Source organism: Anthonomus grandis, chromosome 19, assembly GCF_022605725.1.
Source record: "Anthonomus grandis grandis chromosome 19, icAntGran1.3, whole genome shotgun sequence".
NCBI classification, from domain to species: Eukaryota; Metazoa; Arthropoda; class Insecta; order Coleoptera; family Curculionidae; genus Anthonomus; species Anthonomus grandis.
In genome coordinates, this window is record NC_065564.1 from 55,631 (window position 1) to 79,572 (window position 23,942).

General features: G+C 33.1%; 1 protein-coding gene across 1 annotated transcript; it reads left to right on the top strand.

Moving 5' to 3' along the window:
- Positions 1 to 4,232: 4,232 nt before the first annotated feature.
- Positions 4,233 to 5,393, top strand: LOC126747526 (basic salivary proline-rich protein 3-like). Its single transcript, XM_050456214.1, has 3 exons — positions 4,233 to 4,709; positions 4,788 to 4,806; positions 4,924 to 5,393. Exons 1-3 carry the CDS (start codon positions 4,233 to 4,235, stop codon positions 5,391 to 5,393), a joined length of 966 nt encoding a protein of 321 aa, XP_050312171.1.
- The last annotated feature ends 18,549 nt before the right edge of the window (positions 5,394 to 23,942 follow it).

Below are 23,942 nucleotides of genomic sequence, written 5' to 3' on the forward strand. Positions count from 1 at the left end.
TAAAATACATTAGACCTATTAACTTGCAACTTTCTTTATTTGATTTCCAAAGAAAAATATTCATAATTTACATACATTTATTTATTAATTGTACTTGATTCACTTTTTTCAAAATGAAACTCGCATATTTTTCCAAAAAATAGACATATATCAATTGCTTTTTCTCATTTTATTTCTAGTGTATTGATTATCCAATAATTTTCATATCAATTGTTCTTGATTTAAATTTTTAGAAAGATAAACTCTATTTTTTGACAAAACAACTCACTGCCTAAAAAAAAATTGTTTTTTAATATAAATGAATCCAATTGATTTGAAATTAATTCATTATTAAAAGGCGCATAATATTTATGTTAACTGGTCCCGATTTTATTTTTTTTTCTAAATTGACTTGCGGCTTTTTCCCTTTAATTTAATCATAATTATTTCTTGCGAAACATAATTTCTTTTCTTTCATATTTCTTCGGAAAAGACCAATTTACTTACAATCTTTTGTATAATTCGTTAGTCAGAGATTTATTTAAAACCTTATTTAATTTTCATGACAATTGGAATTGAGTATAATGTTTCATGAATTTCTTTATGTTCTAAATTTTATTAAAATATTCATTTATTAATTTTTTAAATTAATTTCTTTGATGCAACTTCATAATTTTTATTTTTTATGTCAAAGGTACTTAAATTAACTCTTTTTTCACTTTAACTCGTAATTTTTGATAAGATATTTCTTTAAAAAAAATTCTTCAAATTAATAAGCCAAAAAGTAATCGCCTTGGCCCTTTTCTATTTTATTTGTTACAAATGCCTTAATAATCCACATGAATTGTACGTAAATTGGACTAGACGTTTGCTCCACCACCATCACTAGGTAGAAAAAATAAATTAAAATAATAATACAAGGTGTTTTTTTTTTAAAATAAATAAAAAGCGGAGTAAAATTCAAAACGACAGGTGGAGCTAAATTAATAAGAAATTATGATAATGAAATCTCTTCCCCGGCACTGGAGATGTCACCTGCGCCACTGTATATTGGTTATTATTATTATTATTTATTGCTCTTACAAAATCTATTATTATTGTTTTCTGGTGTTATGCGACTAGGACTAAGTAATCTAAGGTGTCAAGTATTTCGGTATTTTGAGTTCCTTCTTTGTCTGGATTTTCTGGAGTCGGACATTTCCTGTGGAACTTTATTCCACAGAGTTGCCTGCCTGGATTATTTAGGATTGTGGCACCTGTGAAATTAAAATTTATGGATCGGCTTACCTGGATTATCCTTAAATGTCTGCCTGGATAATTTGGGATTGGCGGTGTCCTATAGAATTTGATTTCATGGAGTTGCCTGCCTGGATTTTCTGGGATTTGTGGCACCTGTGTAATTTTGTTTCTGGGAGTTGTCTGCCTGGATTATCTGGCTCTTGTTATTTTCATTGAGTTATTATCTGGAACTTTGTGTAGTTTTTGGGACTTTTTTCGGTGGAGCTATTGGTCCGGAATTCACAGGACTTTTTGTAGTTTTTTCGGGGTTTTCTTAGGTCTTTGTGTATTTTTAGGTCATTTTGCCTGTATTATCCAGGGTACTTTTTGAGATTTTATTCGTTAGGACAATTTGGTGCAGTTTTCTAAAACTTTTTATTTGCTGGGTCTTTCCTCTCGAATTTTCCACAACTTTGTACATTTTTGAAAATATTTTCGTTGTATCATTTTCTCTGGATTTTGACTAAACTTTGCCTAGTTTTTGGGATTTTTTCTTGGGTCATTTTCCAGGACTGTGTAGTATCTTCTTATTAATAACGTTGATTTCCCTGGATTTCATGGGACATTCTGTGATTTTTGAAAGTGTTTTCATTGTGTGATTTAACCCAGTTTTTTCTCCAGATTTTTCAAGGCTTTGTGCAATTTTTGTGAGTTGTTTTATTACAAGTTTTCTGAAGCTTTGTGTAGATTTTCGAATTATTTTTGTTGGGTCTTAGTGTTCGGCTTTTTTCCCAATTTTATGTTTCTTTTTGAGAATATATTCGATGGGTTCGATACTTTGCTCGAATTTTCCGGGATGTTTTTTTTTTAATTCATTGCGTATTTTTGGCCAGATTTTCTGGAACGCTGTGTGAGTTTTGGGAATTTTTTGTTGGGTCAATTTGTCTAAATTTTCTGAAACTTTGTGCAGGTTTTTTTTTTTTTGGTTCCTTGTGGCTGAATTTTTGCCAACTTATTTGCCCGAATTTTTCCAGCAGGTAATTTGTGGATGTCTTTTTGTTGGGTTATTTCGCTCGAATTTAACTGGACTTTACACATCTCGTGAGAGTTTTTTGTTGGATTTTTTTGATCAGATTCTTCCGGACTTTTTGTATTTTTTTGGATTAATCCTTGAATCATTTTCTCTAAATTTTCCAGGAACGGAAACATTGTGTAGGTCTTCGGGTCTATGGGCCCGGAATTTTTCCATACTTTGTCTAGTATTTGGGAATCTTTTAGTTGGGTTATTTACATGAAATTTTCGGAACTTTGTGCAGCGTTTGTAAGTCTCTTCGTTGGGTCATTTTCTTCATATTCTTCCGGGACTATAAGCAGTTTTTGGAAGTCTTCTTTGAATCGTTTTGCCTGGATTGTTCATAATTTTGTGTAGGTTTTGCGAGTCTTTTCGTTAAGTAATTATTGCGAGTCTTTTCTTTGTGTTATTTTGCCTGGATGTTTCCGGGACTTGTGTGGTTTTTAGTATTCTTTTTGTCGGGTCAATTTGCCCGGTAGTTTTTCCGGACTTTCTGTTATTTTTGGGAGTGTTTTCTTTGGCTTATTTCGCCTGGATTTTCCAGGACTTTGTGTAATTTTTGAGAGTGTTTTCTTTGGGTTATTTTGCCTGGATTTTTTCCCAGTTGTTATGTGGTTTTTAGTAGTTTTTTTGTTGGGTCAATTTGCCCGGAACGTTTTCTGGACTTTGTGTTATTTTTGTGTTTTTTTTTTGGTGTGTTTACCTGGATTTTCCAGGACTTTGTGTAGTTTTCGGGAAGGTTTTTCCTTTGGGTTATTTTGGATGGATTTTTTTCAGACTTGTGTGGTTTTTAGGAGTTTTTTATTGGGTCAATTTGATCGAATTGTTCTGGACTTTGTATAGGGTTTATGAGTCTTTTTGTTGGGTCAAACTGCTCGGATTTTTCCAGGATATGTGTGGGTCGTAGTTTTTTTAATTGGGTTATTTTGCCTGGATCTTCCAGGACTTGTGTGATTTTTAGGAGTCTTTTCGTTAGGTCTGTTTCTTCGGATTCTTCCGGGACTTTTAAGTTATTTTGCCTGGATTTTCCAGGACTTGTGTAGTTGTTACAGATCTTTTCCTTGGGTCATTTTCTCTAGTACTAGGATTTGTGAGCCTTGTCTTTAGACCATTTTGCCCGGATATTTCCGGACTCTTAAGTAATTATTGCGAGTCTTTTCTTTGGGCTATTTTGCCTGGATTTTCTGGAGTCAGACATTTCCTGTGGAACTTAATCTACAGAGTTGCCTGCCTGGATTATTTAGGATTGTGGCACCTGTGAAATTAAATTTTATGGATCGGCTTACCTGGATTATCTGGGATTGTGGCATCTGTGGGATTTTATCCCATGGAGTTGTCTGCCTGGATAATTTGGGATTGGTGGTATCCTATAGAATTTGATTTCATGGAGTTGCCTGCCTGGATTTTCTGGGATTTATGGCACCTGTGTAGTTTTGTTTCTGGGAGTTGTCTGCCTGGATTATCTGGTTCTCGGTGTCGTTTTAGGGAATATTTTAGTTGCTTTTTGGGAAATCGGTTCTTCTCGTGGTAAAACTTGACACCTTAGAGTTCTTAGTAGTCCGGGTCGAACTATAAATAGGTCTTGGACGTCCCGTGGACCAAAGTGACTTTAGTCCAGGGGAAGTCTAAAATCTTTTTGGGGTTTGATCAAACTGATTGACTTCAAAAAGACCTTTAGACTTTCCACGTGGACTAAAGTGACATTGGGCTTGCGGGAGTAAGTCTCGGACCTGTCTTATAGTTCCTCCTGTCCTTGTCGCGTGATAAACCAGTGTAACTGGCGACTAGGGCGAAAGAAATCCTCGGGGATAATGGACATCATCTTTGGGATGATGGACATCATCCTTGAGTATTCCTTTCGTTCTAGTTTCGACCTTCTGGGTCTCATCAGGCCAGTGATATGTATTTTCAGCGGCAGCCTTAGACGGGCCCTTGGACCCCGGCTAGGTCGACGGACCAGTCTATGGTTCTCCCTAGTCCGTGGGCGTCCGATGGTTCGTCTGAGGTTTGTCAGTTCTCTTGGGACCTCCCGGAGAACTTCGTCTTTTCTTTAGGGGGAAGACGAAGTTCCCTGGGGGGTTGCGAGGGTAACCCCCCTCCCAGAGAACTTCATCTTCTCCTCGTAAGAAGAGAAGACGAAGCTCCCTGGGAGTTAGGAAACCCCCCTCCCAGAGAACTTCGGCATCCCTGCTTGGGATCGTCGAAGTTCCCTGGGAGCAGTGAAAGGGAGGGGAGACCTTCTCTCCTCCTCCGGGGGAAAAGGTCCCCTCTCCCCGGAACAGGAGGGGGTAGACTGGGGGAGGGAAATGGGGAAGGGAGGAGGGAGCAGGGGGAGGGAGGAGGCCCCGAGAAAGGGGGCGGGGGAGGGGAGGGAAGCCCCGAGAAGGGGCAGGGGAGGGGAGGGAAGCCCCGAGAAGGGGCAGGGAAGAGGAGGGGGAAGGTGGTAAAAGGAAGAAATTAAATTTATGCAAGATACAGTATATATATGCGATTTACAGTATATATATGTGATTTACAGTATATATATGTCATTTACGGTATATATATGCCATTTACAGTATATATATGTGATTTACAGTATATATATGTCATTTACGGTATATATATGTGATTTACAGTATATATATGCCATTTACGGTATTCCTGTTTCCTAGCTATCCCCTCCCCTTTTCCCCCGCTCCCTCCCCCTCCTCTCCCCTGCCCCTCCTCGGGGCTTCCCTCCTCCTCCCTCCCCCTGCCCCCTTTCCCGGGGCTTCCCCCTTCCCTCCCCCTGCTCCCTCCTCCCTTCCCCATTTCCCTCCCCCAGTCTACCCCCTCCTGTTCCGGGGAGAGGGGACCTTTTCCCCCGGAGGAGGAGAAGGTCTCCCCTCCCTTTCACTGCTCCCAGGGAACTTCGACGATCCCAAGCAGGGATGCCGAAGTTCTCTGGGAGGGGGGTTTCCTAACTCCCAGGGAGCTTCGTCTTCTCTTCTTACGAGGAGAAGATGAAGTTCTCTGGGAGGGGGGTTACCCTCGCAACCCCCCAGGGAACTTCGTCTTTCCCCTAAAGAAAAGACGAAGTTCTCCGGGAGGTCCCAAGAGAACTGACAAACCTCAGACGAACCATCGGACGCCCACGGACTAGGGAGAACCATAGACTGGTCCGTCGACCTAGCCGGGGTCCAAGGGCCCGTCTAAGGCTGCCGCTGAAAATACATATCACTGGCCTGATGAGACCCAGAAGGTCGAAACTAGAACGAAAGGAATACTCAAGGATGATGTCCATTATCCCCGAGGATTTCTTTCGCCCTAGTCGCCAGTTACACTGGTTTATCACGCGACAAGGACAGGAGGAACTATAGACAGGTCCAAGACTCACTCCCGCAAGCCCAATGTCACTTTAGTCCACGTGGAAAGTCTAAAGGTCTTTTTGAAGTCAATCCGTTTGATCAAACCCCAAAAAGATTTTAGACTTCCCCTGGACTAAAGTCACTTTGGTCCACGGGACGTCCAAGACCTATTTATAGTTCGACCCGGACTACTAAGAACTCTAAGGTGTCAAGTTTTACCACGAGAAGAACCGATTTCCCAAAAAGCAACTAAAATATTCCCTAAAACGACACCGAGAACCAGATAATCCAGGCAGACAACTCCCAGAAACAAAACTACACAGGTGCCATAAATCCCAGAAAATCCAGGCAGGCAACTCCATGAAATCAAATTCTATAGGATACCACCAATCCCAAATTATCCAGGCAGACAACTCCATGGGATAAAATCCCACAGATGCCACAATCCCAGATAATCCAGGTAAGCCGATCCATAAAATTTAATTTCACAGGTGCCACAATCCTAAATAATCCAGGCAGGCAACTCTGTAGATTAAGTTCCACAGGAAATGTCTGACTCCAGAAAATCCAGGCAAAATAGCCCAAAGAAAAGACTCGCAATAATTACTTAAGAGTCCGGAAATATCCGGGCAAAATAGTCTAAAGACAAGGCTCACAAATCCTGGAAAAATCCGAGCAATTTGACCCAACAAAAAGACTCATAAACCCTATACAAAGTCCAGAACAATTCGATCAAATTGACCCAATAAAAAACTCCTAAAAACCACACAAGTCTGAAAAAAATCCATCCAAAATAACCCAAAGGAAAAACCTTCCCGAAAACTACACAAAGTCCTGGAAAATCCAGGACTTTGCAATACGATTCAAAGAAAATAATACCAAAAACTGCTTAAAGTGCTGGAAGAATCCAAGCAAACTGACCCAACTAAAAGACTCATAAACCCTACACAAGTCCGGAAAAAAATCCAGGCGAAATAAGCCAAAGGAAACACTCCCAAAAACTACACAAAGTCCTGGAAAATCCAGGTAAACTGAATAAAAAAAAAACCGCAATAATAACATAAAGAAAAGACTCGCAATAATTACTTAAGAGTCCGGAAAAATCCGGGATAAACGACCTAACAAAAAGACTCACAAAGTCCTGAAAAATCCAGGCAAAACGATTCAAAGAAGACTTCCAAAAAACTGCTTAAAGTCCCAGAAGAATCTGAAGAAAATTACCCAACGAAAAAACTGCTATAAATTACACAAGTCCTGGAAAAACCAGGCAAAACTACTCAAAGAAGACTTCCAAAAACTGCTAAAAGTCCTGGAAAAATCCAGGCAAACTGACCCAACTAAAAGAGTCACAAACGCTACACAAAGTTCCGGATAGATCCGGGCCAAATGAGCAAAGAACGAGTCCAAAAACTACTTAGAAATCCTGGAAAAATCAGGATAAAATAGTACACAAATTCCGAAAAATACAGAAAAAATGACCCCTAAAAACTACACAAGTCCTGGAAAACCCAGGCAAAATAACTCAACGAAGAGACTTACAAACGCTGTACAAAGTTCCGAAAATTTCATGTAAATAACTCAACTAAAAGATTCCCAAATACTAGACAAAGTATGGAAAAATTCCGGGCCCATAGACCCGAAGACCTACACAATGTTTCGGTTCCTGAAAAATTTAGAGAAAATGACCCAACGATTAATCCAAAAAAATACAAAAAGTCCGGAAGAATCTGATCAAAAAAATCCAACAAAAAAACTCTAAAATTACTTAAAAGTCCAGTTAAATTCGAGCGAAATAACCCAACAAAAAGACATCCACAAATTACCTGCTGGAAAAATTCGGGCAAATAAGTTGGCAAAAATTCAGCCACAAAGAACCAAAAAAAAGTTTCAGAAAATTTAGATAAATTGAACCAACAAAAAATTCCCAAAACTTACACAGAATTCCAGAAAATTTGGCCAAAAATACACAATGAATTAAAAAAAAATATCACAAAACATCCCGGAAAATTCGAGCAAAATATCGAACTCATCGAATATATTCTCAAAAAAAAACATAAAATTTGGAAAAAAGCCGGATACAAAGACCCAACTAAAAATTCGAAAACCTACACAAAGTCCTGGAAAATATGAACAAAAAACAGGGTAAAATCACACAATGAAAACACCTTCAAAAATCACAGAACGTCCCATGAAATCCAGGAAATCAACGTTATTAATAAGAAGATACTACACAGTCTTGGAAAATGACCCAAGAAAAAATCCCAAAAACTAGGCAAAGTTTAGTCAAAATCCACAGAAAATGATACAACGAAAATATTCACAAAAATGCACAAAGTTGTGGAAAATTCGAGAGGAAAGACCCAGCAAATAAAAAGTTTTAGAAAACTGCACAAATTGTTCTATAACGAATAAAATCTCAAAAAGTACTCTGGATAATACAGGCAAAATGACCCAAAAATACACAAAGACCTAAGAAAAACCCGAAAAACTACAAAAAGTCCTGTGAATTCCGTACCAATAGTTCCAACGAAAAAAGTCCCAAAAACTACACAAAGTTCCAGATAAAAACTCAATGAAAATAACGAGAGCCAGATAATCCAGGCAGACAACTCCCAGAAACAAAATTACACAGGTGCCACAAATCCGAGAAAATCCAGGCAGGCAACTCCATGAAATCAAATTCTATAGGACACCGCCAATCCCAAATTATCCAGGCAGACATCTAAGGATAATCCAGGTAAGCCGATCCATAAATTTTAATTTCACAGGTGCCACAATCCTAAATAATCCAGGCAGGCAACTCTGTGGAATAAAGTTCCACAGGAAATGTCCGACTCCAGAAAATCCAGACAAAGAAGGAACTCAAAATACCGAAATACTTGACACCTTAGATTACTTAGTCCTAGTCGCATAACACCAGAAAACAATAATAATAGATTTTGTAAGAGCAATAAATAATAATAATAATAATAACCAATATACAGTGGCGCAGGTGACATCTCCAGTGCCGGGGAAGAGATTTCATTATCATAATTTCTTATTAATTTAGCTCCACCTGTCGTTTTGAATTTTACTCCGCTTTTTATTTATTAAAAAAAAAAAAAAAAAACACCTTGTATTATTATTTTAATTTATTTTTTCTACCTAGTGATGGTGGTGGAGCAAACGTCTAGACCAATTTACGTACAATTCATGTGGATTATTAAGGCATTTGAAACAAATAAAATAGAAAAGGGCCAAAGTCAATTACTTTTTGGCTTATTAATTTTAAGAATTTTTTTTAAGAAATGTCTTATCAGAAATGTTACGAGTTAAAGCGAAAAAAGAGTTAATAAGTACCATTGACATAAAAAATTAAAATTATATTAACTATGAAACTGCATCAAAGAAATTAATTTAAACAATTAATAAATGAATATTTTAATAAAATTTAGAACATAAAGAAATTCATGAAACATTATACTCAATTCCAATTGTCATGAAAATTAAATAAGGTTTTAAATAAATCTCTGACTAACGAATTATACAAAAGATTGTAAGTAAATTGGTCTTTTCCGAAGAAATATGAAAGAAAAGAAATTATGTTTCGCAAGAAATAATTATGATTAAATTAAAGGGAAAATGCCGCAAGTCAATTTATAAAAAAAAATTAAAATCGGGACCAGTTAACATAAATATTATGCGCCTTTTAATAATGAATTAATTTCAAATCAATTGGATTCATTTATAGTAAAAAACTATTTTTTTTTTAGGCAGTGAGTTGTTTTGTCAAAAAATAGAGTTTATCTTTCTAAAAATTTAAATCAAGAACAATTGATATGAAAATTATTGGATAATTAATACACTAGAAATAAAATGAGAAAAATCAATTGATATATGTCTATTTTTTGGAAAAATATGCGAGTTACATTTTGAAAAATGTGAATCAAGTCAAATAATAAATAAATGTATGTAAATTATGAATATTTTTTTTTTTTGGAAATCAATTAAAGAAAGTTGCAAGTTAATAGGTCTAATATATTTTATTAATTTTTTTTTCAATAGAGATTTTAGGGAAAAAATCAAATTAAAATTAAGTCCAATTGATATGAAATTAATTTATTATGAATGAATAAAATTTTATATGAATGAATCTCTTATAGATGTTCGATTATAATAAAAAAAAGGCTGAAAGTCAAATCACCGATATTTTTTCTGGAAACGTTACTTGGCAAAAATTACAGTTAAATTAAATAAATTTAAGAAAAATCAAGAACAATTGATATTTTAAAAATTACATTTAATAATTTCGAAAAAAAATATAATAAATAAATAATTAGATATGAACGAAAAGAGGTTGCAAGTTAACGGATATGATAAGTTTTTTTTTATGAAAATGTTAATTGATAAATTTTAACTTTAAAGATTTAAAAAAATAAATAAATCAAGGACAAGTTCATTAAAAATTTGTTGATTATAAATTATTAAAAAATAGATTAATAAGAAATAAATTAAATAAGGTCGCAAGTTAACTGGTCCGTTATATTCTAATAATCTCTTCTTCTCTGGAGATGTCACCTAATAGTTAAGTTTAAGTTTTTAAGTTAAAAAAATATAAACAAGACCAATTGACATATTTTGGAAAAATTAGAATTTGACTTTTTAATTTTTAATTGAGAATTCAAAAACAAAGAAAAATCAAGAGCAATTGATATGAAAATGACAACATTAAATAAAGTTTTGCTTTAATGATTAAGGAAAAATTATAACATTAAGTGGAATTGACTCAGAAATATTTATTGCGAATTATAATTGAATAAATTAGAAATAAAATAATAAAAAATTTGCAAGTATGACATATTTTAAGATTTTTTCTTTCTAGAGATGTCATTTAATTAATAATTAAAGTTTAACTTTAGAAATCTAAAACAATTTAATCAAGTACAATTGACAGAAAAAAGTATGTTAGAAACAAAATGAGAAAATTAGAAATAAAACAAAATAGGTTGCAAGTCAACTGGTCTAAATATCCAAAAATCTCATCCATTCTTCTCTAAGAGACCAACATACAAAATTGACGAAAAACAAATAAAAACACAAAGTCACGGTCACACAACATGTAATTTAACGGGCTACACGTGTTTCGCTCTAGTTAGAGCATCATCAGGTCTTTAGAAGCCATCCACACACTTCACAGTACATAAATAAATTAGGTTTAGAGCGAAAGACGTGTATCCCGTTAAATTACATGTTGTGTGACCGTGACTTTGTGTTTTTATTGTGTGACTTTGTGTCAATTTTGGTCTAATATATTTTAAAAAATGTTTTTTTTTCTGTTGTTTCACTTAAAAATTAATAATTTAATTTGGGAAATTAAAAAAAAATTATTTTAATTAATAAAATAAAAAAAATGCAAATAATTGTTGTAAATATGACAAAAAATAGTTAAACTATAAATAATAGAGAATTAACTTTTAAAAAAATTCTGATTGTAAATGAATATATAAGAAATAAAATAAACAATTGACTTGCAACCAGTCAATTGGTCCTGTTATATTTTAAGGAATATGTTTTTTTAGGGTTGTTATTTAATAAATAAATAAAAATTACCTTTGGAGATATAAACAAACTTTATTAAGTACAAATGACATAAAATTATAGGTGCATTTTAAATGTATAAGTTAAGGAAATAAAATGTGAAAAAAATCAAATCAAGATCAATTAGTGACTTTTGAAATATCAGAATTATGTTTTTTGAAAAATTACAGTTTACCTTTGACTTAAATTAAATTAAAGAAGAAATAATGAAATCAAAAAAAAATTTATATGAAAATTATTACAATTATAATTGAATATGTAATAAATTAATTAAAGAAAATTGATTGCTCCGATATATTAGTTATAGTATATATTAGAAGTTAATTGATCCGATATATTATGAAAAATATGTTTTTTTAGAAATATCTTTTAAAAAAATGTGACTTAAATGTTGACATTTAACAAACAATTTAATTTAAATTTAAGTTTCAATTTAAAAAATTTTTAAATTAAATTTTGACAATTAAAAACCAAATTAAAATCAAAACCAATTGACATACTTTGCCGAAAATTTGAGTTTAACATTGAAAATTTATGTAAAAACAAGAACAATCAATCAAGTACAGTTGACCTGAAAATTACGATGATTACAAATGATTAACTGGTGAATTAAATGAAAAAAAAATGGCTGTAGGTCAATTGGTCCGATCTATTTTAAAATGCACCTAAAAACCGCGTAAAAAAAGGCACCAACATGTATATTGGTTATGAATAAAATTCAAAAACTCACCCCAGGGCACATCGACGGAACGCCACTGCTTTTTCCTCTGTAACAAAAGGAATAAATTCAGATTAGAAAAATATTATCCAGAAAGTCCCTGGAAATGCAGGAAAGTGTAAAAAAATTTCAGAAATAAATAAAAAATTATTTTTTTTTTAAACGAGTTTTTATCGATTGACGCCCGTATCTACCACAAGTTATCACCCAATCAATTGACCCCCCCCACAGTTTAAACCGAAATGGCCCACTAAAAAAGTGTATCTATGAACATTTTGAAAAACTGAAAGTTTTAGAGTAAAAAAGGAATATAAAAGAATGCATCCAGATTAATTGGAATATAAGAGAAAATCCACGAAAACTCCTCTAATTACCAAACCCTATTATCATAAAAACTCGTTCAAAAAAAAGGGTTTTAAATACCAAATAAAACAATAACATTATAACATAAAACAATATATTTAATATTAATAATAATAATTCGATAAATTTACAAAAAAACTCAACTCACCTGTGCCTATCCAATCCTCAGCCTTATTTTCAATATCCCAGCTCCATATCCAGATTCCTGCTTTGTGTCTTTCCAGTACAGCTGCTTCTGAATGGAAAAAACATAAAATATTAAAATTGAACTGCAGTGCAAAGGGGTCTTAATAAATCTCGAATTAAATAAATAAAAAAATACAAATATTCCAATATGTAAATTTAAAGAAAAAGTTGCCCTCACCTGTTCTGATCCAGGTCCCCAGCCCGATGACTTCCAGGTCCAGACTCCCGGTATCGTATCCAACAAAATGGCTGCAACTTCCTCTAAAAAAAATAAATAAACACATTAAATCTCATAATTCATCAACCCTCCTTTCTATAGTTCAGTAAAAGTTATATACAAGGGTCTCTCTTGTTAGCAACAATTTATTGAAAACTTGAATAAAAAATATTTTTAGGGAAAAAGCTCTTTCTTAAAAAGTCTTTTAACCAGAAAGACGTTTCATATGCCAAATCCATCATCAGAGATTGCTTGAAGTGAATTTTGAACGTTAAGATAAAAAAAGTAAAACGATTTTTGGATTATAATCAAAGTATCCATATAAACCTGGTTAATGTAAAATGTGCTTAAGACAAAGTGTCAAAATTTCCTTAATTTTCCACAGATTTTCATGAAAATTGCATTGATGAAAAGGGTTTTTAATTTAGAACAATAAATGTATCTACAAAAAAAATTAAAAATTGGAAATTTCTAGAGTTACAGGGGTATTTTTAAAAATATGACAAAGTATAAAGGGTGTCTAAGAGGAAAACTGGACCAGTTTCCTTAATTTCCCACCGATTTTCATGAAAATTGGATTGATGCAAAGGGTATTTAATTTAAAACAATAAATGTATCTACAAAAAAAATTAAAAATTGGAAATTTCCAGAGTTACAGGGGTATTTTTAAAAATATGACAAAGTATAAAGGGTGTCTAAGAGGAAAACTGGACCAGTTTCCTTAATTTCCCACAGATTTTCATGAAAATTGGATTGATGCAAAGGGTATTTAATTTAAAACAATAAATGTATCTACAAAAAAAATTAAAAATTGGAAATTTCCAGAGTTACAAGGGTATTTTTAAAAATATGACAAAGTATAAAGGGTGTCTAAGAGGAAAACTGAACCAGTTTTCTTAATTTCCAACCGATTTTCATGAAAATTGCATTGATGCAAAGGGTATTTAATTTAGAACAATAAATGTATCTACAAAAAAATTAAAAATTGGAAATTTTCAGAGTTACAGGGGTATTTTTAAAAATATGACAAAGTATAAAGGGTGTCTAAGAGGAAAACTGGACCAGTTTCCTTAATTTCCCACCGATTTTCATGAAAATTGGATTGATGCAAAGGGTATTTAATTTAAAACAATAAATGTATCTACAAAAAAAATTAAAAATTGGAAATTTCCAGAGTTACAGGGGTATTTTTAAAAATATGACAAAGTATAAAGGGTGTCTAAGAGGAAAACTGGACCAGTTTCCTTAATTTCCCACAGATTTTCATGAAAATTGGATTGATGCAAAGGGTATTTAATTTAAAACAATAAATGTATCTACAAAAAAAATTAAAAATTGGAAATTTCCAGAGTTACAAGGGTATTTTTAAAAATATGACAAAGTATAAAGGGTGTCTAAGAGGAAAACTGGACCAGTTTCCTTAATTTCCCACCGATTTTCATGAAAATTGGATTGATGCAAAGGGTATTTAATTTAAAACAATAAATGTATCTACAAAAAAAATTAAAAATTGGAAATTTCCAGAGTTACAGGGGTATTTTTAAAAATATGACAAAGTATAAAGGGTGTCTAAGAGGAAAACTGAACCAGTTTTCTTAATTTCCAACCGATTTTCATGAAAATTGCATTGATGCAAAGGGTATTTAATTTAGAACAATAAATGTATCTACAAAAAAATTAAAAATTGGAAATTTTCAAAGTTAAAGGGGGGTATTAAAAAATATGACAAAATAGTCATACAAGTTCTATCAATTCAATAACAATAGTAATATGAAAAATAATATTAATTATAAAACAATTTAAATAAACTTATGTCATCAAGCAGACCCGTAATGAATAAAGGGTCCCAATAAGGCTTAATACTTTTGATACCTGGGCAAGCAATTGTTCTCTCTACACAAGGGGAGACTGTGATGTGATTTTGCATAAAATTCATAATAATAATAACAACAATAAAAACAACAACAATAATAAACACAACAGTAATAAAACAAACAAACAATAATAAAAACATCTCTTTATTCAGCAAATATAATGACCTAAGGAGGCAAAAATTAATTAACTCACCCTCTCCAATCCAGATCCTCAGCCCGACTTCCATATCCAGACTCCTGACCCCACATTTATCAAAATGGCAACGACTGCATTATTTGATAGAAAATGTAATGTTTCTTAGCAATAAAGAATATTTTCATCTCATCTTATTGCATCTAAAAAGAATTACACATTCAATTTCACAATTCACTTACAAATTTAAGATCTTTACTTACAATTTTGCTCATGACTTTCTTCTGAGCAGACATAATCATTAGAATTTGAGCTGGTGAAACCTCTAGAGTATCTGAAGAACAAAAACCGTAAGAAATGGGGTTAAATTTAATTTAAAAAACCCAAAATACCTTTTTGCAACTCCCATTGCTTTTGGGTGTTAGGGTGTATTCACATTTCGGTTCATCCCAGTTTTCATGGCAGTCCGGACAGCTACGCGGTGCACTTGCTGTTTACAGGAGCAGCCCTTGCATTTCTGGAATAAATTGTGACTTTTACAGGGTATTTATATTTAAAAAATAGTTAAAAACAATGTAAAAAACAGATTATCTATAACTTATTTCCTAACTGCTCATTTTTAATGTACCAGTGACCAATACATGAGAAAGGCAAGGCCCTGCAGACCAAAAGCCCCCCTTAATTTCAGAGAATTCACTATTTTTTTCTTTTAAAACTGCTATAAACCAAGGAAATGCAATAATAAATGGGAAGTGCACCTTAAAAAAGTATTTATGAAGAACCTTTAGAAGTAACACTATGTTAGTACTAAAAATAAAATGTAAACAATGGAACAATAACAATTTCTAACCTATTTGTGCAGGATCTCGGACGTTCAGGGGGCTTCTGGGTCAATAAACAACAATATTCCCTGAATATTCATTGATTTACAAAATATTTTATAGGAAATCCGGTATATTTTCATAAAAAAGAAACAATTAGGTTATAAACAAAGAGGGAGACTATGACAAATGACAAGTGACACTGTGCCAATTCGATTCGACAGATGAACTCCAACCATCAAGCTGTCAACCGGTTTGGTCGAATTCGCCAACTCCGGCATTGACAGTTGACAGTAAAGTTCTGGAATAATTTTTTTTCATTTGGAATTTCGTAGAATTTCCAACCGAAAATACAAATAAATTATTGAAAAACACTTGTCCAATGCCCATTTGCCCCTCGAAATAAGAAAGAGCAAATAAAAATCGATAATTGGGAAAATATATACTGCGCTGTACCAGTACGGGACACAAAACATTAAATGCCGATAACTTACCGGTAAAAACGAGATGAACCGTGAAAACGCGATCAGAGTACGCGGAAACGACGTACGACGCAATTTCACGATAATTCCCGATTGTTTCGACGCTTTTCCCGGGTTTTTGAAAGAAAAACCGGGACGCGATCCCGACCCGACGAATTCCCAACGACGAATGAGGCGACGCGGAAATAGCCGAACGCTGCCGATTGCCGACGCTGGAATTCCCCGAGCGCAACTCGGTAGTGTTAAATGTTCGATAAATGATTTTTACGACGTTGCCACATCTACGTTTTATTTAATAATTTATAAATTATTTATTATTTTTTCCTGGAATAGGGTTGACCTTAAATTTAATTTATATCTATCCGTTCTAACTCACGTTTAGAGGCCCTCAAGGGGGCGGAAATGTTGGGAAAACGTTTCGAAAGATTCGGAAAATTGAATGCAATGAATTTTTTACAGATTTTAGTAGAAATTACACGAAGATGGAGTCTTTTTAGTAGCAAAACTGTATTGCTAAATAATCCAATTTTTAAGAAAAAAGGTCCATCAGGAAGTGTTTGGCCCAGAAAGACGCTTCGTATGCTAAATTCATCCTCAGGGATTACTTTAAGTGTATTTAGAACAGTTATTAATAAGGAAAACTCCAGGGAAATTTTCTAAAAAATGTTTTTTTTTTGGAGAATCTATGAGGCTGAGAGAAAAATCGTTCCAATAAAAGTTGTTAAGCCTTTGAGGAGCTTCAATTTGCAAAATATTTCACGATCTTATCTATTACCATTTTCGAGAAAATGTATGAAAACCGATTTTCTTTATTTTCAAATTTTCTCTGGAGCTATGAGGAAAATTGTTGTTTTTACTGTTGCGTTGGATTCTATGTAAGGATGCCTAAAGAAAAGCTAGAATCCCTTTTTGCCCTAAATTGCATATTAAAGGAGCTATGGGCGAATCTTTGAAAACAGCCCAAATTCCAGCTCAAAAATTTCCAAAAATTAACATTTTCAAAAAATGAAAAAACAAAATTACCACGGGCTAGAGCATAAAATTATCATCAAGAAACCCTAATAACATTTTTTTCTAAGAGTCATAATAACGGCACAACAAATTTTTGAAAATTAAAATTTCTCAAAACCACCTCAAAAAATGGCTGTAACTCAAAAACTTGTCACGCTTTATTCCAAAAAGGTGGTGTAGTAGTACTGTGTCAATTTTTATTCCAGGCATTTTTTCTGGTACTTAAATTTTTAATATAATACTAAAATTTAAAAATAAAAAGGATGATTTTTCGTTGTATGTACACGTCATCCGAGTGACGTAGATACACGAACAAACCCGAAGACGTAAAAGTGAAAGTACCGAGTGTCCGAGAGCGTCGAATCGTGGCCGCTCGTGTATGTTCGGCTGCGAGGGGGGGGGGGGGGAGGGGAGAAAGATCTTAGCAGGCCACGGCAGTCGCTCGGTCAAGTCATTCTCTCGGTGACATTCACCGAAGGCGGATGGGAAATGTAATCGTAGTGGTACTAGATTTACTGTTTGTTGTTATTTTGTTTGTAAGTACTGTTTAATTTATTTCAAGAGCATGCTCTTTTATTTTTTTGTCATTTTGCGTTATAATTATTATTGTAGAAATGTTTTCTTTTGACGATTGGATATGCATTTGGTTTAAATTTTTAATTAAAAAAATTTAAATTTCTCTGTTTTGCAATTCGGGGGTTAACTTCAAGGGGTTAAGGGTTGCTTTCTTTTATGGGTTCATTCAAATAAAATTTAAGGGGTGAAGTGCTTTTATTTATTTGTTAAATTCACGCTTAAAAGGAGTTAAAAATTTTGGTTACTTTTGAAAATTTAAATATTACTTTAAAGGGAAAAAAGGATACCTACAAGCTTATACTTAGTGAATTTATTCGCTAAATTCACGCTTTACAAGGGGTTGAAAACTTTTGATTAGGTTTCAAAATTTAAATATTATTTTAAAGGGATAACAACATAATATAAGCTTGTACTTGGTGGATTTATTCGCTAAATTCACATTTAATTAAAAAAATAACTGTCGATCTTTTGTGGCATAACATCCAACTGTTCACCATACGATCCATGAATTTTCCGAACCCAAGGGTGAACCGGTTTATTCATCATATCCTGGTGGACCAAAGAGAACTCAAGGGTTTCAGTACTTGGGAGGGGGAGGTCATGCTGTAATCGCTCTGTACAAAGGGGCTTGGTGGCTAAAGATCCTCCTGATGCTGAATCTCCTTTTGTTCTTTTAAGAGGTTACGTTTCAACGGTTTGGCAGTTATGGAAGTTTATTCGTTAAACTTCCTTCTTAGTGGGGTTTTATTTAAAGTGGATTTATTCGCTAAATTCACATCAAAACAGTCAGAGGGATGTCTAAGGGGGTTAAATTCAAGTTTCAGAAGGGCAAATATAGAAATTTAATAAGCAAATTAAGTATCAGTTGTTGTTGATTCTATGAATACATATCCAGTCGTCCAAAGTTGCGCTAATAATATATTTTATTGAGTTACATTTTTTGTACATATTGACACTTACTTTTTAATATGTTTTAAGCATATTATGTAATTGAGTTGATTTACTGTATACTGTTTGTCTATTTTTATTCTTGGTAATTTAAAATTTGACTTAACATGTTACCAATGGGCTTTATATCACTGAAATATTATTGACAAAGCACGTAGCCAGCCAGTGCACCTTTTCCTTGAAAATTTGACTAAGCATTTACACAATGTGCCTAAACCCCCTTAAATATTGACTAATCACGTAAGCAGTGTGCTTTAACACCGTGAAAACTTGACCAGAGGAATGGGTTTTAGTGGGTCGGAGGGTGGCCAACTCCAACCCCACACTACCCTGGACGTTTGACAGGAATCATCCCTGTCCAACGTCCAAGGTGTCTGTTTGCAGATTTCCTAAACCTCTTTTAAAAAAAAAAAAAAAAAAAAAAACTTAATAAGGCCAAATTAAGTTTTACTCAATTACAGGGCACCAACTCTTGAAGAAATTGCTGCAATTAGTTAGGATTGGTATAAATTTGTGATGCCCATACTTAGAACTTGTTTAAATGATTTGTACTGTTGCAACTTTTATGGTTTATATAATTTAAATTGTTTTTTATTTGTATCTATTTATTTTAATTAGGTTTTGGTTTTAATTAGGATTGTTACAAGCTACTTAGGCAATTTTTACTAATATGTAGACATATGTCTGTATATACTTACTTCTAGTCAATTGATGCCTAGGTATCAAACACTATTTTGAATAAAGGTTCGTTAAAAGTTTAAGTGGCTGCCAAAAAATAGTAAGGGATGTAAAAATTTTGGTGCATTTAAAAGACTAATAAAAAATTATGTACCAATTATTGTATGAAGTTCAATTTCAATTGCTTTATAACCATATTATGCCTTTAAAAGTTTATTTATGCAATTACATTGTAAATTTGTACCATTTTCTTTATAGATACTAAATAAATAAATACACATGATTACTATTGTATTAACAAAAAAGAAAATAGGAACAAGGATACCAACCTTGAATCATAATCCAGAAGCTGCTCTCCATCCTGTCGTCTTCTTCGTCCGTAACCCTGGACAAGGGACCCTAAACAGGTACTAGCTTTCCGGGCCAGAAAGCACCTGGAATCTGCAGTAGGCAGGGATCGATTCACTTTCCCTGAATAGACATCTCCGACAAAGATGCCTACCTGCTACCTGAATAAAACCCCGCAATAGTAGAGTCGTATAACATCCAATTAATTAGTGTAGCAAATGTGGTAGTAGCTAAGTGCTTCGTTTAATGGGGGTTAATTAATTTCGGGATTCGGTTAATTAATTGGTTAATGATAATTAATAAAAGGGGGTTTTTGGATTATTTAAGATTCCCAGTTAGTCTATAAGTTTCAAACAATCTTTTACCTGGTTTATTACGGACAGTAAGTAACTGGGGCATTTTTTCAAACAGACAATAAAGCAGTCTAATTGAGTATTTGTTATTCATTTTGGGGCTGTTTTGGACACAGTTGGGACTCAAAATGACTTTTTTTTTAGTTCCACTGCGTTCCTGTCTTTTGTTCCTAAGTGAGTGGCCTCCTTCAACACTTTTTTGGGGTTTTCTTTAAAAGTTTTTTATATGTGCCCTTTTAGGTCTTTTTTAGGAAAAAACTGATGTTTCCCTAAAAAAAGACTGTCCAAGAAACCAACTAGGGCCTTAATTTCAATTAGAGATCTTGAGAGGTTTTGACCTTCGAACCTACTAAAAATTAATGCATTTAATCACGTTTAAATATGGCAGAGTAGGTACGGTGGAAATCTGGCTTATTTGAATTATTTATTTAAAAAAAAATCCATTAATGGTCTCGTTGTTTCCAAGAAAGAAAATTCCCAACAATTTACTTCTTGGGTGTCAAAGTCCTGTACCCAAATTAGAGGAACCCAAGCAAAAAGACTGTCTTCTTACAGGATTTCTTCCTCAGATAACTCAAAAAGTAGTGGACCTCCGGGACAGTAAAATATATCGTTTTATTCAGCAGAAAACCCCTCAAATTTCCCTAAAAACCCGATGAAATTCCCCCAAGTAGTTTTCTAGTTATACTCGAACAAATTTTTAAATATCAAAGAACGTCTGTACCTAATTCGGTAAAGCCCGGACCTAGAGAGACGTTTCTTACATGAAAACCATCTTCAGGGATTACATTAAGTTGGAGTAAAAGAATTATTAGCAAATTATTTTAAGGATTTTTGTCATGCAAAATTGATGTGAAACTAGGTACTCGTTTTTTTTTCAGTTCCTCTAATTTGGTCGAATTAATAATTATTTATAGTACTGGGACGCCAGGACTATGGATGTAGAATGAATTCTATAGACTTGAAATTTTCAGAGTTACAGGAATATTTTCAAAAATATGGCAAATTATCGAAGGTGTGTAAGAGGCAAACTGCACCAGTTCCCTTAATTTCCCACCGATTTTCATAAAAGTTGCATTGATGCAAAGGGTTTTTAATTTAGACCCAAAAATGTATCTATAAAAAAAATAAAAAATTGGAAATTTTCAGAGTTACAGGGTTACTTTCAAAAATATGACAAATTATTGAAGGTGCCTAACAGGCAAACTGCACCAGTTACCTTAATTTCCCACCGATTTTCATGAAAATTGCATTCATGCAAAGGGTTTTTAATTTAGAACCAAAAATGTATCTATAAAAAAAATAAAAAATTGGAAATTTCCAGAGTTACAGGAATATTTTCAAAAATATGGCAAATTATCGAAGGTGTGTAAGAGGCAAACTGCACCAGTTCCCTTAATTTCCCACCGATTTTCATGAAAATTGCATTCATGCAAAGGGTTTTTAATTTAGAACCAAAAATGTATCTATAAAAAAAATAAAAAATTGGAAATTTCCAGAGTTACAGGAATATTTTCAAAAATATGGCAAATTATCGAAGGTGTGTAAGAGGCAAACTGCACCAGTTCCCTTAATTTCCCACCGATTTTCATGAAAGTTGCATTGATGCAAAGGGTTTTTAATTTAGACCCAAAAATGTATCTATAAAAAAAATAAAAAATTGGAAATTTCCAGAGTTACAGGAATATTTTCAAAAATATGGCAAATTATCGAAGGTGTGTAAGAGGCAAACTGCACCAGTTCCCTTAATTTCCCACCGATTTTCATGAAAGTTGCATTGATGCAAAGGGTTTTTAATTTAGAACCAAAAATGTATCTATAAAAAAAATAAAAAATTGGAAATTTCCAGAGTTACAGGAATATTTTCAAAAATATGGCAAATTATCGAAGGTGTGTAAGAGGCAAACTGCACCAGTTCCCTTAATTTCCCACCGATTTTCATGAAAATTGCATTCATGCAAAGGGTTTTTAATTTAGAACCAAAAATGTATCTATAAAAAAAATAAAAAATTGGAAATTTCCAGAGTTACAGGAATATTTTCAAAAATATGGCAAATTATCGAAGGTGTGTAAGAGGCAAACTGCACCAGTTCCCTTAATTTCCCACCGATTTTCATGAAAGTTGCATTGATGCAAAGGGTTTTTAATTTAGACCCAAAAATGTATCTATAAAAAAAATAAAAAATTGGAAATTTCTAGAGTTACAGGAATATTTTCAAAAATATGGCAAATTATCAAAGGTGTGTAAAAAGCAAACTGCACCAGTTCCCTTAATTTCCCACCGATTTTCATGAAAATTGCATTGATGCAAAGGGTTTTTAATTTAGAACCAAAAATGTATCTATAAAAAAAATAAAAAATTGGAAATTTCCAGAGTTACAGGAATATTTTCAAAAATATGGCAAATTATCAAAGGTGTGTAAGAGGCAAACTGCACCAGTTCCCTTAATTTCCCACCGATTTTCATGAAAATTGCATTGATGCAAAGGGTTTTTAATTTAGAACCAAAAATGTATCTATAAAAAAAATAAAAAATTGGAAATTTCTAGAGTTACAGGAATATTTTCAAAAATATGGCAAATTATCAAAGGTGTGTAAAAGGCAAACTGCACCAGTTCCCTTAATTTCCCACCGATTTTCATGAAAATTGCATTGATGCAAAGGGTTTTTAATTTAGAACCAAAAATGTATCTATAAAAAAAATAAAAAATTGGAAATTTCCAGAGTTACAGGAATATTTTCAAAAATATGGCAAATTATCGAAGGTGTGTAAGAGGCAAACTGCACCAGTTCCCTTAATTTTCCACCGATTTTCATGAAAATTGCATTGATGCAAAGGGTTTTTAATTTAGAACCAAAAATGTATCTATAAAAAAAATAAAAAATTGGAAATTTCCAGAGTTACAGGAATATTTTCAAAAATATGGCAAATTATCGAAGGTGTGTAAGAGGCAAACTGCACCAGTTCCCTTAATTTCCCACCGATTTTCATGAAAATTGCATTCATGCAAAGGGTTTTTAATTTAGAACCAAAAATGTATCTATAAAAAAAATAAAAAATTGGAAATTTCCAGAGTTACAGGAATATTTTCAAAAATATGGCAAATTATCGAAGGTGTGTAAGAGGCAAACTGCACCAGTTCCCTTAATTTCCCACCGATTTTCATGAAAGTTGCATTGATGCAAAGGGTTTTTAATTTAGACCCAAAAATGTATCTATAAAAAAAATAAAAAATTGGAAATTTTCAGAGTTACAGGGTTACTTTCAAAAATATGACAAATTATTGAAGGTGCCTAACAGGCAAACTGCACCAGTTACCTTAATTTCCCACCGATTTTCATGAAAATTGCATTCATGCAAAGGGTTTTTAATTTAGAACCAAAAATGTATCTATAAAAAAAATAAAAAATTGGAAATTTCCAGAGTTACAGGAATATTTTCAAAAATATGGCAAATTATCGAAGGTGTGTAAGAGGCAAACTGCACCAGTTCCCTTAATTTCCCACCGATTTTCATGAAAATTGCATTCATGCAAAGGGTTTTTAATTTAGAACCAAAAATGTATCTATAAAAAAAATAAAAAATTGGAAATTTCCAGAGTTACAGGAATATTTTCAAAAATATGGCAAATTATCGAAGGTGTGTAAGAGGCAAACTGCACCAGTTCCCTTAATTTCCCACCGATTTTCATGAAAGTTGCATTGATGCAAAGGGTTTTTAATTTAGACCCAAAAATGTATCTATAAAAAAAATAAAAAATTGGAAATTTCTAGAGTTACAGGAATATTTTCAAAAATATGGCAAATTATCAAAGGTGTGTAAAAAGCAAACTGCACCAGTTCCCTTAATTTCCCACCGATTTTCATGAAAATTGCATTGATGCAAAGGGTTTTTAATTTAGAACCAAAAATGTATCTATAAAAAAAATAAAAAATTGGAAATTTCCAGAGTTACAGGAATATTTTCAAAAATATGGCAAATTATCGAAGGTGTGTAAGAGGCAAACTGCACCAGTTCCCTTAATTTCCCACCGATTTTCATGAAAGTTGCATTGATGC

Bases quoted from the DNA above. Each gene is read 5' to 3' on its own strand.
- LOC126747526 (XM_050456214.1), top strand. From the start codon at position 4,233: ATGGTTCTCCCTAGTCCGTGGGCGTCCGATGGTTCGTCTGAGGTTTGT.